This window comes from Coloeus monedula, assembly GCF_965178545.1.
Source record: "Coloeus monedula genome assembly, chromosome: 1".
Classification (NCBI taxonomy): domain Eukaryota; kingdom Metazoa; phylum Chordata; class Aves; order Passeriformes; family Corvidae; genus Coloeus; species Coloeus monedula.
Window position 1 is genome coordinate 85,259,148 of NC_138781.1, and position 18,930 is coordinate 85,278,077.

At 40.7% G+C, this 18,930-nt stretch overlaps 1 protein-coding gene across 1 annotated transcript in view; it reads left to right on the forward strand.

Annotated features, from left to right (window-relative positions):
- Nucleotides 1-18,930, forward strand: part of CTNND2 (catenin delta 2) — a gene marked incomplete at both ends in the record, with an annotated part of 531,585 nt that overhangs the window by 248,150 nt on the left and 264,505 nt on the right. The window contains one exon of the mRNA XM_082277797.1: nt 4-568. Within this exon, the coding sequence (XP_082133923.1) occupies nt 4-568 (565 nt within the window). The remainder of the gene's footprint in view (nt 1-3; nt 569-18,930) is intronic.

Below are 18,930 nucleotides of genomic sequence, written 5' to 3' on the forward strand. Positions count from 1 at the left end.
CAGGGCCCGGGGGGCCGCGGCGCCCACCCGGGCGGCCCGGAGCCGCCGCCGCCGCCCGCCGCCCCGCAGCCGCGGGAGCCCTTCGCGCCCAGCCATGGCAGCGCCTTCCACCTGCCCGAGCCCCAGCACGCCGCCGCGCTCTACTACGCCAGCTCCACGCTGCCGGCGCAGCGGGTGAGCTCCCCGCTGCCCGCCCAGCCCGGCGGCTCCCCCACCAAGCTGCCGCGGGCCGGCTCCGCCGCCGAGGGCGCCGCCTACGCCACCGCGCAGCGCCTCTCCTCCCCGAAGCAGTCCCCCAGCCGCCTGGCCAAGTCCTACAGCACCAGCTCGCCCATCAACATCGTCGTCTCCTCGGCGGGACTGTCGCCGTCCCCCATCCGAGTGACCTCCCCGCCCACCGTCCAGTCTAACATTTCCTCCTCTCCTATCCACCAGTTAAGCTCCACCATCGGCACTTACGCCACCCTGTCGCCTACCAAGCGGCTGGTTCACGCTGCCGATCAGTACAGCAAGCACTCCCAGGAGCTGTACGCCACCGCCACCCTGCAGAGACCCGGCTCCCTCGCAGGTAAACAGCGGCCGGCAGCGCCTCGGGTCCGCGGCTGCGGCGGGGGACGGGGGTGCGCGGAGGGGAGGCGGCGAGGGGCGAGGGACGGCGAGAGGCGGGGTGACAGGCCCGCCGGCTGAGGACGGGAGGGAGGGAGCGGGGTGCGTCTGACAGAAGAACGGTATTCGGGAGAATTGCGGGTGGGTTTCGTGCCGGGTCGTGCCCGGAGAGGCTGCCTGCCGCTGCTTGAGCAAAGTACCTGAGTTCTCCCGGCTCGTCCCGCCTTCCCGGCGCCGGGCAGGTGTGCGTGCTGCCGGGGGGGTGCGGGGCTCGCCGCGCTCCCCGCTGTGACCCGCGGTGCGGGTGGGGGTGTTTGTTACTATGGCGAATCCCTTCTCTGCTGCGATCAGAACCTCTGAGCCTTTTGCAGGGAATCGCTCTTCCCCAGATTTACCGGCGGCTCTGGCGTACTTGACAAGTTTGGGGTTACTTAGTGGGAACTCCCGGTGTACCGAGTCGTGCCGAGTAAGAGGTGGCGGTGATTTGGCTCCGAGTGCTCTTTGGGGAACAGGCTGTTGCAGCTGATTTAATGTCTCTGTAAATGCAGACTTTGAGCAGATCCTACAAGTGAGATACTGGTGCGCTGTTCTCTAAACCATCTCTCTGCTAAACTGAGCATCCTTCAGGGGTGGGTTTTTTGTGTTCTCAAAATTTCCAGTTTCATTGCTATAGTAACAGCTGCTATGCTCATATGTTCTCTTGTGTGACATAAATAGATTTGAAGATAAATAGGATACATAAAGAAGTTTGCCTGAGTCTATCAGTCAGGTACACAAGTTTCTTACTGGAGTGAAGACCTCACCGCCCTTCCTCCTCTCACCCACCTGCCCTCCCCCATTCCAGCTGTTGTCAGCATCCTATATAATTCCAATGTGTCTAAACAAACAGATGGAATTAAATAATAATAGTACAGTTTTGATCTATCTCCTTGTAAGAACTATTTGCTGAAGTTTTTTTTGCATTTAAAGGGCAGGGATTTTATAACTTTATATCTTCACATATATCTATATACATACATATATATATATATATCTTTATCTGTATGTATATAGAACACCACATTTTAATTTCAGAACGAGTAAAGTGACAGTATCATTAAGTTAAGGTAAAATTCAAGATCTCGGGATGCTTATATCAAGCCTGTTGTCAAATACTGAGTTTCAGAATACTAAGTGATTTATTTAGTAATTATATTAATACAACTTCTCCCTGCTGTAGTCCAACACACTGTCGGCCACAAGTATTAAATACTGCCTTTGTACAGTGGAAATTTAGAATTGCCACAGACTTTGTATTTTAGGGAGTTTTCTGACTTCATCCTATAGCAAGAGTTGTTTGAGTCTAAAAAGGCATGGACGGAACTGTCAGCATCAAAGGAACAGAGAAAAAAATGGATTTAAAACTTCTATACCTGTGGCTATGAGCTATTAGTATTTCCCTGATTTTTCTTACCTCTGTTCTAGGATAGAAGTCTTTGTTTTGGGAAGTTTCTAAGAGGCACAGTTCTTTTTCCTGTTTCATGTACTGTTAGCATTGGAATTTATGTTGTATTGGGGGTTTGGTTTTGTTTTTTTTTTTAAAAGAAGGCATTATTTATAGCATTGCAGCATCAAATCTGTGATGATAACTTAGTCCAAATTTTTTTTTTTCTGTAAGGTTTAAGGTCCAGCATAATGACTCTGAAGTGCTAGAGAAGCTGTTTGTCCTGGGCTAGATCCAAGTTGAAACGTGGATTTAGGCTTTTTCGGCCTTCTTGGCCAATAGTGCTTCTATAGACATTCCTAATAGGATTTTCTACTTTGTTTTGATTGAAAGTTAAGGAACTGACATTCATTTTCTTGGATTGCTTTTAAATAAAAGCTTTTGATAAGACTTCTGCATCTTGCATAACCTGCATCTTTTTAAAGCCTACTGCAGGGAGTTGCCTGATCTACTGATTTATGGATTTGGTGAAAGGAAAAGCCTATAGATGATACATGCATTTAGGTAGTGGCTGGTGTATTTTTGTATGGATTTTACTATGGGAGGGAAATAGTGATTGACCATTTGAGTTTGCTGTTGAGTTTGTAAAAACTGATAAAGCAAGACTAACTTTACCAAGTGTTGGGCTGATCAGAACAGACATAACAATCTACTGGGTCAGTAGTCTCTTAGGGATTTGGTTTTAAGATATGTAAAACCCCTTGTTGTTCTATTTTATAACAAATGGAAAATCATGTAACTTGAACTAGGGGGCAGATATGCAGAGAGAGAGTATTGCTACTTGAAAGACTCAGTGTAAGCAACAGTATGTTAGTAAATACCTTTTCTCTTCCCCCCCCGCCCCCCCCCCCCCCCCGCAGTGGTGACAGCCTTTCAAGTAGTCCTTGAAAGCAGCTCTATCACATGATCCACTCTTTTGCAAAGGTTTCCTATTGTGTGCTCCTACCCCTTATTTTCCACTGCCATTCTTATGCATGTTCCTCATGGCCTCCCTGCCATCCCAGAGTTACACATTTGCTGGCAGTGTTAAGTGCCTGCCTAATCTTCTAGACTTTCACTGGATTCACTGGAGTCAATGGACTACTCAGAGGCTTAAAATTAGCATATGCTTTGGAGTTAGCCAGGATCAGATGTTACAGATACTACTGAGGCAATCTTAATTTCTTCTTTTTTTCTGTAAGTATTTTTGCTCAGAACAGGTTTGGAATTTGAGCTGTAAGTGTATTATATTTTTGCAGGAGTTTTTCAGTCATTAGAAAAAATGTTAGAAAAATGTGTTAGAAATCAAACCCACTGAGAAGGAGAGTAAGCAACTGTATTTTGAAAAGCTAATGGTCAACAAATAGTGGTTTTGCTTCTTGTTCAAAACATCCAAAGATGAGTTGAAGTTTTTTTGGGGTTTTTGAGAGTGAGAGAGGAGGAGGAGGAATGAAGAATAGTTGTCACATTGCACTGATTGATGGCTTGCCTGCTGTGATTAATGTGAAGTTGCATTGATATGTATGTGTCATCACAGGGATGATGTTAAACTCAGTAATCTTTTTTATATCTGTCAATAAAAAAATAAGTATTTGTAGTAATTACTAGAAACACAAATAATGCATTTGTTTTAATTATTTTTGCATGATACCAGAAATTTGTCCTGGAGCTATCTAGTTCATGAATACTACTGGGTTTCAGTGTGCTAAACAAGCCAAACTGTATCAGTGCCAGACTTAGATATTTAAAAGAGAAGTCATTCAGGTAAGATACATTTTTTGAAACATTCAAATAAAAAGTTACATAGATGGCCCAAAACATAATCTGTGTAAAACTTAACTGAGAAGATGGCATTATTTATATTAATTTCCTACCAATTCGATTATGAAACAACTTGAAATTATAAAAATGGCAATTCTTAGACTTCATCCTGAATTTCAAATGAGACATGCAACAGCGTGCAGTGACTCAGTTTTAACCGAGTAACCTTAGAAACGTCTTCAGAAATGGCTTTTAATCTAGTTATATTTGAGCTGCTGCCACTGCCAAGTGTGTGTGTGTATGGGTGTGTGTGTACATGTGTATATAGTGGCTCTGCTGAGCGTACATTTGCTGTGTTTATTCTTAGTCTAGCTGCTTCATTGCTATCATCTGCAATTACAGTTTTAGAAGTAGTTTTCTGCTCTGCACTGCTCCAAAGCATATTCGACCGTCTGTTCAAGCAGCAATCCAAATCCAGAAAGCACAGTTTGTAAATACCTTCTTGCAGCTTCCACACCTGGACTGAGCTTCAGAGTGCTGCTGGGAGCCAAACTCAACAAAGCAGCCCGTTTTGCTTGGAAGGAGGAGCATGAAGGACAGCAAGCAGCAGAAACATGTGAAAACAGGAGGCAGGTCATGGCACAGGTGCCCACTCTTCATGCTCTTCTGAAGCATCTCCTGCTGGGCAGAACCCGACAGACAGTACTAGAGGAGTACTGAGTTTGTTTGGGAGCAAAGGCGAAGGAGGCAGTTAAAGTGTGTTGTTCACGTGGCTTGTGCCTCAGGTTATGTGGCTGGGAGCAGCCCCGATGTTACAGAGCCACTCCTCCCTCTTCACCCAGGTTTAGGGAAGACTAGGGACACCTAAGGCAATGGAAAGTAAGTTTATGCATTGCCTTATTACAAAAAGCTAAAACGATGATAATCCTGCTTGAAGACTGCACCATGTTTCATAAGCTGTACTAAAAGGTTAAGTTTAAGAAATGAGTTTAGGTGTGAATCATGTGCTGTAATGTTAGGTGGAAAGAATATTCTACAGCTATCTTTCCTGTAGTGGTGACATGTTCCGCTGAAACAGGAGCTGCAGCATCCCTCTAGACAGCCGTGATGCTACCTACCACTGCTGGAAACTTCTGTGCTCAGCTTGGTGTTTACAGTCTTCTTTCAAGTCCCTGTAAAATCAAAATGGAAAGGAATTTTTCCTTCCTGAGTAGGACTGTTTGTATGTACTTGTAGTATTAACATTAAAATAACACCAGTTTATAAAAATGTGGCATGGGTTAATACATAAAATATGCTTTCCACTCTTTAATGAGCAAAGAGTTCTAAGTTTATCAGGGTCTTAATTGATTCCTTCTGCTGCTTCATCTGTTTTGCCTCACTCTTCTCTCTCTTTGCCAAGGACCTTCCTTTACCCTTTTTCCTTCTATAAACTTTTCACTGCATATGATGTGTTGAACCGTGGTTTCCTGTTGGATTTTATGGCAGAACTTCTATTTGATGGTGAGTGTTGACGTGTTTTAGCATGTCAGTGTGCAATTATAGGGGCACAGAACAGCTTAAGCAACTTTGTATGGGGTAACTGATGAGCATTAACACTAGCATGGATTGATGTTTCCTTTTGACTGCACAAAGATATTGGATCATCTGTATATCACTAGTTCATTGCTATCTTTAAAAATATTATCTTGTTAAGAGGTCTCCAGTAAATCCCACTGTACTATGTATTTGTGCTAGAGTAGCTACATTGCTGTTAAGTTACAGCCAAAGTGAATATAAATCATCCCAGAATTAAAAGTTCCCTGTGCCTTTAAATCCCCACCTGAGACACTGGGCTGAGCTAATAAAACAGTCTAGGTGTGATGTACTATTGTACTTCTTTGGACAGGCAAGGAAGAAAAATATTAGGATTTTTTTTTTGGGCTTTAAGATAAGCTCTTGGACCATCTGTATGATTGATCATAACAGAAAGGACGCTCAGTTGTTTCTCATAACTATTTTGTATTTTTTACAGAATCCCGTGAGTATCTCTTTTCCAGGGAGAACCAAATTACTTCATTAATTATTAATTTTAACCAAAATAGTTTTCCATAGATTTTTTTTCTAAATTTTTTTTCTTTGTTTTTATTAGCTGGAAAATTCCTTTACCTGCTGTCAGAGTCTTTACATGTGAGAACGCCGTTAATGCTCTTTTGTTCTGGGACTTACACTGAAGTCTTCTACTCTTGTTTTGAGACTCTTTCAGATAAGAAAACCAAGTGGAAGATTTTGAGTAATATACAGCAATATTTCAGATATTAATCAGAACTTAGAGTTTGGTGTCTTTTTGATACAAAATTACTTGTTTCCATGTTGCAGCTTGGAGGTTAGATATGCTGGTGTTGGTTTGGAGTTGATACAAATACACAACTCAGTGTTCACTTTGCTTTTCTTTGTCACTTATTCTACCTATTTATTCAGCAATAGTTATGATTCTAATTGTTACAACTGGAACCTTTACAATAGTGCTAAATTCCAGCTTTAAAAAGGTATCCACAATGGACAGTACAGCAAAAAAGGAGAAAGAATAGGGACGACGTTGAAATATGTTATTATTGCCATGATTTTCACTCCTGTATCTTTCAGATCTGGCTTACATGAAATTAATTCGCTTGTAGGAGAGGAACAATTGGCAAAAGCCAAATACATAAGCCCCATGTGCATCTTTGAGCTAATGAACTTGATCTTTGGCTCCCAGTGTGAGCAAACACAAGAAATATGTCTAAACTTGGGTCCTGTTGTCTTACTGATCACCACCTTTCCCTTTGCTTCCCATTCTTGACAAGGGAAATTGTTTGACTGATCCTCCTAATGGTCTTTCAGAGGGGTACGAAATCAATAATATTGCAAACTAAAAAGCTTTTAGGCAAAGGACACCAGTGTGCAGCACTGCTGAAAATGGGTTCAACTTGTATAAAGCTGCAAGTATTTTAGCCAAGTGACTGGAAACTGAGTGGCAGTGGCTGTTCCTGGGATTTTAGGTGAATGTAACATCAGACATGCTTCTTGGGACTACTGAAGGCTGTGCTGTTGCTTGGTAACCACACATGTGGTTTCTGGCCTCTGGTCCTGAACTTTAGCAATGTACCTCAGAAGGCCAGGATTCAAATTTAAGCGTGTAAGTCACTAGAAGAAATTCCCTAAGCATCAGAGCAGAATTTTAAATGTCTTTGCTTATATACCTGCTGAGCAGGAGCACAAGAAGGAGGTGAAGTTGAAAAAAAGCTAACAGAGAAGAGTCTGTGTCCCTAGCAAAAGGATGGTTAAACCAAGGAGCTGGAATTTGCCAATGTTTCTTGACTACTGAAATCCAGTGGAATGCATGAAGTCAAAGAGCAGTGTTTTGGGAGCCTGACTTCATGGAACTTAGGTTAGAGCAACAGAAGTACATTAACCAGTGTTGGCCCTGCAGTTCATATGCTTGTCTTGTTTATGTTGATCTGAGTTCTGTCTCATATATGAGATTGCAGGAAGAGAATATGGCCTCATAAATGATTATGCATCCAAAATTTTGGGTCTTAAGGGCATGCTATTGAGGCTGAGTCTCATCCTTGCCTGTTACAACCCATTTTTGCTTTCAGGTCTCAATGGTGTCCTCTTGTTCCTCTTGTCCTCTGCTGTTGTATGGACTAGGGAGTATTAGGCAAAGGCAAGGTGCCCTTCTATCAAATTTCTGACACTGAGGTTTTTGTGGCATCAGTGAAAATACTTGTTTGTGCTGTACAGTCTAAAATGGGATGACTGTGTTTGTCTTGCTTGTGCACTGGGCAAAGAAGGCACATGTGAAGGATGCAGCTTCCTCAGTCTCAAACTCTGTTGCAAGGCCTTATCCAGTAGCCTGGAAATGTTTGTTGCAAAAGTGTTGATAAAAAGTGACAGAAATCTTACATTCACCATGGTCTTTCAGTATTTATGGGAAGTGAGAACATGCCCTTCATTTTTACTGTGGGGGAAAACATCATCCTCTCCAGTTACTGTGGCACAGAAACTGTTAGGAGTAGATGGAGTAGCTGAGATTTAGAAAGTCAGTATACAGCTCATTGTAACATGAGCATTCATTTGTTGGGATATCTCCTAGCTTTTTGGTGGTTGTGTGCACACACTCCCTTTAAAGCAGTACAGGTGCCTCTGATGAAAAGTAGTTAATTATGACAGAAAGAAGGTGGTAAAATGAGCATTTGAGGAAGGCTCTCTTTATTTAAGGCCAAATAAAGGGTGGGGAGGTGCCTGTGTCTGCCCGTGCCAGTTGCAGAGTGCTTAGAGGTAAAACATTACTTGTCAGTGATGGCAGCTGCCAGAAGCTAAACTGGACCAAATTTGCTCTATGAGCAATCACGGGAGATAAATGGGGCAATTTTTCAGTAATTGTAGGGTCAAATTTGAAGATCACATAGATGTGGACCCAGAACTGAATACCTTTTGGGTTTATAAAAATGGTATTGGAGAGGACAGGGAGATACTGTCTAATGATAATGAATTCATGGAACTGTACATTATTGTAAGTGCTTAGAAGCAAAAGTCACAATTTGATATGCTGAAATGAGGAGGACCAAGTGATGACTAATCTTACAATTATAAGGCATGGCATATGAAACTGCCAGTTGGATCACATAGATTTTTAGTAAGTACATCAAGTTGCATCTTACAGTATGTAAGTGGAGAAGTGTCCCTGCCCATGGCAGGGGGTCAAAACTAGATGGTCTTTAATAGGTCCCTTCCAACCCAAACCATTCTATGATGGTGTAATAGAAAAATGCCATATTAGTTTGAATACAAGTGGTTTGTAAGCTCATGCAATCCTCCCTTTACTGAGGAGATTTTTGCATATGCTTTTCTACATTTACTTCCTCCACAGTGTATGTTTATGTCTTGCCTTATGGCCCCTTATCTTCTCTGTCCAAACCATCCCTTTTATAAGCTAGCCAGCTGCGCTGCTCTCAGGCAGTAAAAGCTTTTGATCATAGGGCTAAAGCTGTCCCTGGGTTTAAAGAGTGTTGCCTGAGAGGAAAGCAAGGGTGGATGAAGGAGCTGTGACCCTCTGATAGTAGGACAGATTTCCTGTCACTGGAGAGCAAAATGACACCTCTGCATGGGGTCTTCCCCCACCCGCCAACTTCCCTGAGCATCCTGGTTCAGCGGGAATGCAGTCATGTTTACATTTGCTCACCAAAAGGTGTCATGAGCTCTTCAAAGTCCTGGGGTCATGGTCTGTAAAGGAGGGTGAGTTGGACTCTTTCAGATACTTGTCGGGGAAAAGAAGGTGGAGGGAGACAATATGACAGCCCTTTGTGAGTTTGGGACTAATACACCCTGAAGAAAGGGAGGAGTCAGTGAAAGAAAAATTGTAGACCTGCTAATCACAGTGCTCTTTGGACATTACAACAAAAACTGATAGAAAGGATAATATAAGACATGGAGGTAGTAAATGGTTAATGGGATAATTTCTGTCATGAGTTCTCCAGAAACAGATTGTGCTGGAATGACCTGCTTACTGACCTTTTCTTAGATGATATTTGATGTCTTTCTATTTCCTGTCAGGGCTCTGAGCATGCATTTTCTGTAGTGCCACTTGGGAAATGTTTAGTTAAGCTAGAGAAGATGGATATTCCTGCAAGAGTGTACTTGGGCAGGGACCTGGGTAAAGGAACATTGTCAGTTTGTCATTTTGAATACTGAAGTGATGGAAAGGAAGGGTACTACTAATAAAGTTCCACAAGGAGAACTCTTTTGGCTACTTGAAAAATACCTTTTCATTTTATTATCTTGGCACAAAACTGTGAAATAAGCCAAGGAAACTTCTTGATAGTGGAATATTAGGAGGCATTTTCTGAAGAGAGGAAGATAAATCCTGTGTAGAAAGAGTTTTGCAGATGGGAAGGAAAGAACAGAATTGGAGCCAAGGCAATAACACATGTAATAGCTAGTTATGTGTTCGGCATCTTTGGCTGGAAAGAAGAGTAGGAAAATACCTGTGTGACCTGGTTGAGTACTGCATATCTCAGCCACCTGTATCAGGAACATAATAGAATATTTCATGGCCTAACATGGCCTCACGTAACAAGCAAAACTGAGAGTGTTATACAGGGTTAGGACTTCATCTGGTGAACTGTACGCAGCTGTGACTCTCTGTAGGCAAGAGACACTCTTTGTAGCCTTCATCTCTTCTGAACTATCCTGCATGGATTATCAAGAAATGAAGCTTGTTGTACACAGACCTGACTTAGTGTGTTTCCTGCATTTCTCAATGGAGGAAAGGTTGCTAGATTACATAGCTGCACGTAGTAAATGGAGGTTATTCATTAAGAGTGCTGAATCCTGGTAAGAATAAATAATTTGATGAAGGATTTGCCATTCTATGAAAAAAGACAAGATTAGTCGAGTCCCTGGCAGCTTTTAGGATAGTGCATCCCTGCCCATGGTGGGGGGGAATTTGGAACTTGATGATTTTTAAGGTTCCTTCCAACCCAAGCCTTTCTATATTTTTATGATTCATCAGACCAAGGAGGGAGTGAGAGCTAAAGGCATCTTCTGAGTGGCTTTTCACCATCAGCCTTTGATTTTAGGGCTTTGACTAACCAACCATGATTTGTTTGACTGGAGCATCTTTGTGAGCTAGTGCTCCTCCGTTTTCCCTCAAAAGGTTTGAACCCAGTAGCCCTAGTGAATACAGTGACCCCCCAGCCATGATTGCACTTTGGTTTCTGACCAAACTTCAAAGTTTTCAAGGTTTACTCATAGAAATTTTGCATTCCTTCCTGTCTGAAGTTACAGTTCCTGTATAGCTCATGTCATCCTTGTCTGTGTTGCATCTTGAGATGCCTTTGGCAAGAATCTGAAGCTAATGCTGAACACAGCTGAGCAGTCTCCTCCAAAGTGATCTAGTTCATGTTCTGCCATGCTTAAGATCCTATCTTGTGAATCCAGGAATTCAGGAATTAACTGTCTTAGCTGAAAAGCTCTTTTTCTCTGAAGTTTATCAAGATTGTGATGGATTGCACATCACTGCTTTTTTCAGTCTGCAGTAGATTTTGGACTGCTTTTGTAGAATCAGGCAAAACTTGATGCACATGTCTTCAGCCAGCCATATGGCCGTGGAAATGTTGGCTTCACAGGCAGGGCAGCCATTTGACATGCAAATGCATCAATTTGCATTTATGAATAACCAGAAACTAATTGTGGGAGAGTTCAGAATGCCTCAAGTGCTTGTCACCTTTGGACTACACCATCTCATTCTTCTAATTGAAGTTACTGTTAAAGCCATTCTTCAAACACTTCCAGTAGTTTGTTGCAAACTGCTGTGAATACATTTCTTATGTTCCTTGTCTTAGATCTGCTTTCCTTTTGCCAGTGACCTTCTTTCACCATTTGTCTCCTGCAGCATTTGTCCTGGCCATTTCAGTTTAGCATGGACACTCTGCTGGAGTGACAGGACTCTTTCAGCCTGAGGTCCTTTTCTGGCCATGCTTTTCAGCAATAATCTGAATTTGTGAGGTTAATTGCAAAGTCTGTTTTGCTGGTTTTGTTTCTTTTCTTCTCTATTGTCACTCTTTTTTTTTTTCTTTAAGTTCCTGCTGGAAAGAATCTGTAGCCATCCATTTCCTCCTTTGCTTGTTGCTTATTGTGGAAGGGTTTACGTGGGTATTTTTCTGAGTTTTTGGGAGTTGGATGCTAAATGCATGCTATTGAGTGATTGCTATATTAGTAAGAATAATGAACTAAAAGAGAAAACTTTATTTCATGGGATACAATGATTATTCCAGCATAACTTAAAGTCCTTAAGCTACTCATGTCATGGTTTTAACAGTATTCCTTTTCTTTGTCTCTGCATTCAGCATTTCTTTTATTTAGGGCATCCCTGTTAGAATTGCTTTAGATTATAATTATTCTAGTAATAGGAGATTACTTTAAGTGTTCTAGCAGAGGTCTCAATGTGTATGTAATGGAAACAACCTAAAAGCAGCTTGAATAATCTTTTGAGTGTAATTGTAAAAGTGGGTAATTGTTGGTCTAGACTTCTTTACAGGCCTAACTAAATTCTTTAGCTAGATTGTATTCAAATTGATTATGTATACATTTAATAAAATGTCCATGTTTTAACTCCTGTATTTTAAATGCAATGAGTCTCAAATGGATAATGAAAACTTGATGAGTAATAGAGTGTGTTACAGAATATCCCGAGATACCTCCCCTTTCTTGAATTTGGCACTGAGAAAAAGACAAAGATAATGAACTCCATTTTTTTCTCCTGGAATGTCGCATACTTATACCTCATGTCTTGGTGAAGTCTAGAAACCAGGGACTGCAAGCAAATGCTCACTGAGGAGGAGAAAGCCTCTGAAAGGAGAAAGTGTTTAATATTCTGTCAAAGATGACTTTATGTAAAAGAACAAATACTACCTGATGCTTTTCTCTATTCTCTTAGTGAAAGCCAAGTTTTTCAAAAGTTTTTCAAAAATTTTCAAAAGTTAATATTGTTCACACATCTAATAATGTGCAATCTTCTTGTAAAAGGAATTACGAAAGATAAGTTGCCAATGCTTTTCTGTGAGCAAACCTCAGATATGGTGTCTTAGATTTCAGCTGTGTCTATCAGAAACTGGAACATAGGTTTGCAAAACAAGAACAATATTCATAATAAGTTAATACTTTTTAAAAAGTGCATGCATGATCTGGATTCATTGGAACTATGTTTGCCTCTTCCTATTAGCAGGAAAACCACCTCTTGGAACTGTGAGCTTCTAGGAACAACAGCACAATTAGATAAAGAGTGCAGGTTGCCCAGGAAAAGCCAATTGAGGAATACTGTAGTTGGGCAGACTTAACATTTATTACCCAACTGACTTTTGTTTTTTGGTGTTACCTTGCCCATAGTGTCCCGGTGACTGTTTTTCCCTTCGGGAACCACTGGCCCAAAAAGCACTTTCCTTAACAAATTCTTGGTGAAAATCTTGAGAATCTCACTTCTAGTTAGATTTAAGCTCTAGGTGTTCTTTCTGTTCTCTGTGCAGGGAGCAGTTGATGTGGAAAGGTTTTCCCCCTCCCCCTGCACCAGAGCTGCTGTGAGAACTTGCTCCGTTTAAGCTTGTCTGAGCTGATGCTCAGTTTGGTGTAAGGCTTGAGAGTTGCTGGGTTTTTTAGCTGCTGTACTTTTCCACTGTGTTAAACACGATCAGAAAGTTAAATTTTCTCCAGCAGGCGCTAGTGCAATAGTGCCTGATTTGTTTTGCTGGAGACAGCAGCACTTTTTAGCAAATCACTCATGCTGCTGGAAGTGGTCTCTAGCCCTACAAAGACCTTTGGGGTTTTGGATGTTTAGCCTATACTGCTGCTTAACTAGCAGAAATTGGGTCTTAGGTATGGTCTTGTGAAAGAAGAAAGCTTCAGGGAATTAAGGATATGCTCTTACTTCCCTTTGGTTTGCAGTCCTTGTCAGTGAAGCACTCACTGTGGGGTTTCACAGGCTATCCCATAGAGGGTTTTTTTTCTGGATATTTACTTTTGGGGCATGTCTCATCAAGTACACTAGTATTTCATTCCTTTACTTGCTGAGTTGAATGCATTGCCACAGCCTCTGCATCAGCATAGAACTCATGGTGCAACACAAACTTTTAGAGCTCAAAATTGGAAATAATAATTTTTTATCTTTTCTAGCATCAATATTAGCAAAACTTCAAAGATCTCTGCTGCTGCAAAGGCCTAATATTGTTTTCAGTCATCGTGAAGCTGTGGTGAACTATCCAAACAGCTTATGCAGGGCTGCTTGGCAGTGTTGCTTAGTAACATCATCCTATTGCTGAGGCACTCAGCCCTCAGTCAAAGTGGCTAGTGAGCAGGAAAGTTAGGAGCAGTGATTTGTATCACCAGATAGCAGTATCTGCTCCCATTTGGGCATGGGTCTTCTTTTCCCTTTTTTTGTAAAATTGGCAGGGTTGGGAGGCATGGAAGAGGCAGACCTTAAGAGATGAGAGTGAAAAAAACCCAAACAAACACAGAGTAACACCCAATATGATCATTTACTAAATGGTATAAAAAAAGAAATCTTATCATTTCCTTCCCTGCTGGAGGCAAGTTGTTGATGTATAGTAGTGGTTGGTTTGGGGCAGTTTCTGTTTTACATTTTTTCTTCACTGACAGTACCCTAGATCAGAAAAGAAATAGGAATTATCTCCCTGAACTTGTCTGTCACATTTAATCTGCTGTTTCTTCCTGGCTGTCTTTGCCTCTTATATCTTTGCTCCCAGTCAAACTTTCCTTTTCTGCTAGCAATTTATTTTTGATAGACTGTTTTAAGCAGGTGAATGCTTTCCAACAAAACGAGGGCAGTAGCAGAAAGAAGAAAATGCTTGGGAGGAGGTACAAATTAATGGTGTGATTTTTCTGTTTTCCCTAAATTTTTAGAATTACAATAACTGATACAATGCTTTGCAGTGAAGTCATACTGCATGACTAAAATCATAGACAACTTAAAAAATATTTTTACCTTTATTTTTCTTTTAAATATGCTTAGAAATGTAATGTATGCCAGTATTTGGTTAAAAAATAGTTTAAATAGGATAAAAATTATGTAGGTACTTCTTACAAGATGTAAGCTTTATTGAATGATTTTTGAAGTTATTTTGGGGCCTGTTTATTACCCTTACAAAAGTATAATTCCTTTTTTTCCTCCTTCTTTCCTGTATTTTTAGCACTGATGTGAAAAATGCTGGCCCTAGTTCAGATGCTGGTTTTGCGGTGTCCCTTAAGCAGCCAAAGCCAATCTGTTTTGAGGAGACTTTCCTAAGATACTTAATCTGGTTAATGGACAAGTTATGTCTGGTAAATTCCACAGTGTGAGCTGAACGTGGCAGTATCCTGACGGTGACAGTGCTAATAGGTTTGACAGTGCAGTGAGAGTTTGCAAGAAACACTCCAGACCATGCATTGTATTGCACTTTAATCTTTTAAGTAGAAAACCTGAGGAAAAGCAGTCTAAGGTACTGACAGGTGTGGCAGGGCTGTTCTCTCAGTTCTGGGGACTTCAGTGTTGGGGCACAGACTTGTTGTTTGGTGGTGAGCTCCTACAGTGTGGGCTGAGGATGCTGAAGTAGCGTATCCATGGGGTTTTTTTCAGACACCTAGAGTTTGATACCAGTTGAAAGACATCATGTATTAGTCAGTTTGCTGAGGGCATTATTTCTTTCTTTATCTGTACAAATAATCCTGAGTCATAGAGAGAATGATGTCATGAGAATTGAAAAAGTGTAAAGACAGAAATGAGTTCTAATTCTGAGCTTTCATTAGTTAATCTTTAACTCCAGTATTTCAGGAAAGAAAAACTTTATACATTTGTGTTTGTGTGTATGTAAAATCTAAACAGGTGAGAATCTTGTGTTTAAAAAAACCCTAAACCCAGTTAAAAAGAATTTACTACAGACTGCGTCCTGGCTCTAGTGACTGCAGGTCTCTGGTGTGCTAGGGGCCCAAGCTGATGTACCAAGGTGTGCATTAGCTGGTACTGCCATATGGCCTGTCATGTCTTACTGGCTAATTTAACCATCTGTCATGTCTTAACAATTTGTACTCACTTTCAGTAGTCGGGTTAGAAGTGTTTTTTTCTCTTTGGTACAGTACTTTTCATCACACAGTGCTGTTACATTCCCCTTACCTGAGTTTTATTAGTTTTATTTATGGTCGTATTACTTGTAGATAATATTTTCCTTTTCCAATGTTATGACTAGAAGATGCATACATTCAGGCAGGCATTTTGGACATGTTTCTGCATAAATTTCTGGCACTAAACAAAGTCAGTATCAAAATGTGAGCTGTGAACATTTGACTCTACTTCTCCTCCTGTTCACTTGTAAGTCTGCACTTGTGTTCCCATCAATTTCTTTACTATGTAAATTAAAACAGGTTAGTATCTGTAAAACAGGTTTCACTACATATGAGTTCAGAGTAAAAATCCCACTATTCATATGCTCTTTCTCACATGTTGCTTTTCAGAATTGCAGTGAAGCTATGACCTGATCTACTGTATATATATATTTATTTCTTTAATAAGGAGAGTAGCATTTCAGGACAAGCATCTAAGAGAAATTTATGTCAAAAAGGGTTTTCAGCCATTATGTACTTTTTAAATCAAAAACTTCTTTCAGTCCTTTGAAAAGCATGCAACCTACCAAAGCCACAGAATTCCTGTGATTCTCTTTTAGATTCTGTGCCTGCAGTGTCTTATCTCAATGATGAACTTATTGCAATTTTACCAATGTCTGGGGTTGGTTTGATTGTTTGTTTTTTTAAAATAAACTTGTCTAAGCAATGCTGTCATTATATTTAAAACTAAAAACTGATGCCGCCAGTTGTGGATCTTTAATCCTCCTTGTTAGAAAGATGGATCTTCTAAGTGCGAGGTGTTGTAGTGTGTTTAGTCTGATTTTGATACTTAGAGCCTGAAGTAGCCTGAGATCTGCTGTGTATTGAAAGCTGAGGGGTTTCAACAAAGTTAAATTAATTAAATTTAAGGAAGTTGTTAACATGTAACTGAGGAGGAGTAATAGAATGGTCCTTGAACATCAGCTCATGTTTCCCTAATGATGTTCCTCCATCGTATACATAAGGAAATTGCTTGACAGGACTCTTGATCAATGTATTTAATGATGGAGGATTTCTGAATGAGGGCTGAATGGTTTATCTGGTTAAATCTGAATGTTTTTTTTTTTAACATGGAGATGATCACTTGTGTATTTCATGTTTCCAAGGAGCTCTTAAATCCTGGAGAGGAGGACAGTACTGTATGCTCTTGCTATTAGAGATGTTTAGAGAGTATCATGATTTTGTAGGGCTTCTTAAGGCTGCAGCAAGGCAGGATGACAGGTTATAAAGGCTTTCACAAGGGGCACAAATAAAAACTGTTCAAGATGTATGAAAGCATACGCAAAGGCACATGATCCATTTTTTTCAGTAGTCTTAATGTCTTTAGTTTCTTGAAATGGCAAATGCTGCCAATATATTGGTTTACTTTATTGACATAAACTGTCAGATTAGCAGTGTCACTCAAACATGTCTGTTGTATTTATTCTCTTAACAGCCTGCACCAGCTCTGAAGAGCAATTAGGGATTATTTTATGTATTTCTCTCATGTTATGCTTCTCTGATTACAGTATCTTTCTTCCTGTGGAAAGTGAGACTGTCAAAAAAGAGCATTTTCCTAGGAAACAATTGTTTCCCTATACTACTGAGGAACACGTCTAACTAACATGAAGAAATTTAGCTAGTAGGGTAGGCATTTTTCAGGTGTAAAGAGTGGAGATCGACTTTTTGTTCCAATTTGGTAGGACTGCACTTTTCACGTGTTCTTTCTGTTGCCCCTCTTGAATGTGGGAAGAGAGGAAATACCACGTGTAGGAATGTGTGTTTTCATCCGGAGGATTCTAGGTTATCATTGTTACCCTAATCCAGTTCACCTGTCTGGGGACTTATGTGAACCTGACCTCAGACTACTTCTAAAAGCTCCACAGTGATGCAGAAGAAAGGGCATTCCACTTGCTTTCAGCTTTCAGTCTTGGAGCCTTCAGAAGACAGAGAAGACTCTCCTTACTGTATGCTTTTGTGCTTAATCAGTTTCTGTTCAAAAAAGTATATTTAACAATTTTTTTTTCCTTATTTGGTGCCCTCTCACAGCTTTTTTGGAGCTCTATAATTATATACCTTCTGGTGTGATGCATCTCTGGCAATGCAATCAAATAATTTCAGTTTTTCGTTAAACAAGGTTGGACTGTTGGAATAATTAATTAATGGATGGTTTCTTGAACCCCTGAATAATGGTTTTGTTCTTCTCAGTGGTTTTGGATTGGTTTGGTTTGTTTTTTTTGGTTTTTTTTTGATTATTCTACTACCCCACTTCTTCACCACCATGATCATGAGAGTTCTGGATATTCTCAAGTGCTGGATACATCATCTGTAAATAACGACTTGCAGGACTGAAAGTTTAATAATGAGTTTTCTTTGAACTTGAGCATAGACCTGTCTGTGAACAGGCTTGAGGCCTGATACTTCTCTGAAGGAAAAACAGCATTGCTGTCAGGGTGGACTGGCCAGGGAGTGGAACTGAGTCCATTTTCAGAGTACGTAGGAGAAAGGTGTGTGGCCTTGATTCACATCACTGCTTTGATTTCAGGCAACCCAGAGAGGGGCAGTGCTATTAGCAGGGTGAAGGGATGGCAGCTGGTTAAGAACAGGGTTTGGACAGGTGCAGTTCAGGGTAAGCCATGCATTCATGATCCCTCTAAGTTTAGGGAAACCACTTCTGAGGGTGCTGAGCCTCCTTAATGCGAGAGTGCTCGTGGGCCTTGGTAATCTTATGGTTTTTTGCTTCTTAGTAGTACATTGGTTGCTGTTTTTCCATTCTGACCTTGTTGCTTTTCCAGCCTCTGTGAGCTTCAGACAGCCTTAATGCAAGTATTTTCTAAGGCAGTGATACAGATCAGCTTGCAGCTTGGACTAGGAAAGGATGTAGCTGTTTGCTGCTAAACCAGGATACTGGCAGGAGGCCTGTTACACCTCTCTCCTTCTCAGTGACATCAGTTCTTTGAGTTCACAGTCTTTGTTTTGATCAATTATCTCAACTGTCTCTCCAGTGCCTTCCAAAGCAACAGACTATGATGGAGGGCTGAGTGTGTAGATGAGGTGGGATTCAGTTGTCTGAAATCCTTAAGTTATCTGTGTGACCTTTCCTGGATATAACTCTTGGTATAACAGCTACTAGTTGATTGTTGATTTTAATATTTAAATAAAATATGCAATAAAAACCTGTTGCTCCTCAGTTGAGACTTGAATAAATTAATACATAGAAAAACTTCTAAGAGCAACTGAAAAGAAATTTTAACTTAAATCAACTTGCTGTTCTATTTTTTTATACCAACTTAATAGAAACATTCAAAGTTATGATGGGGTTACATCTTTCTATAAATCTTCTGATTTATTGTCTTTTAAACTAGATTTAAGAACCTTAAAGGGTGGTAGCATTTTGTGTTTAAATATTGATATCTGATGATTTGGAAATAGTGTAGTTAAATTGCATGTAG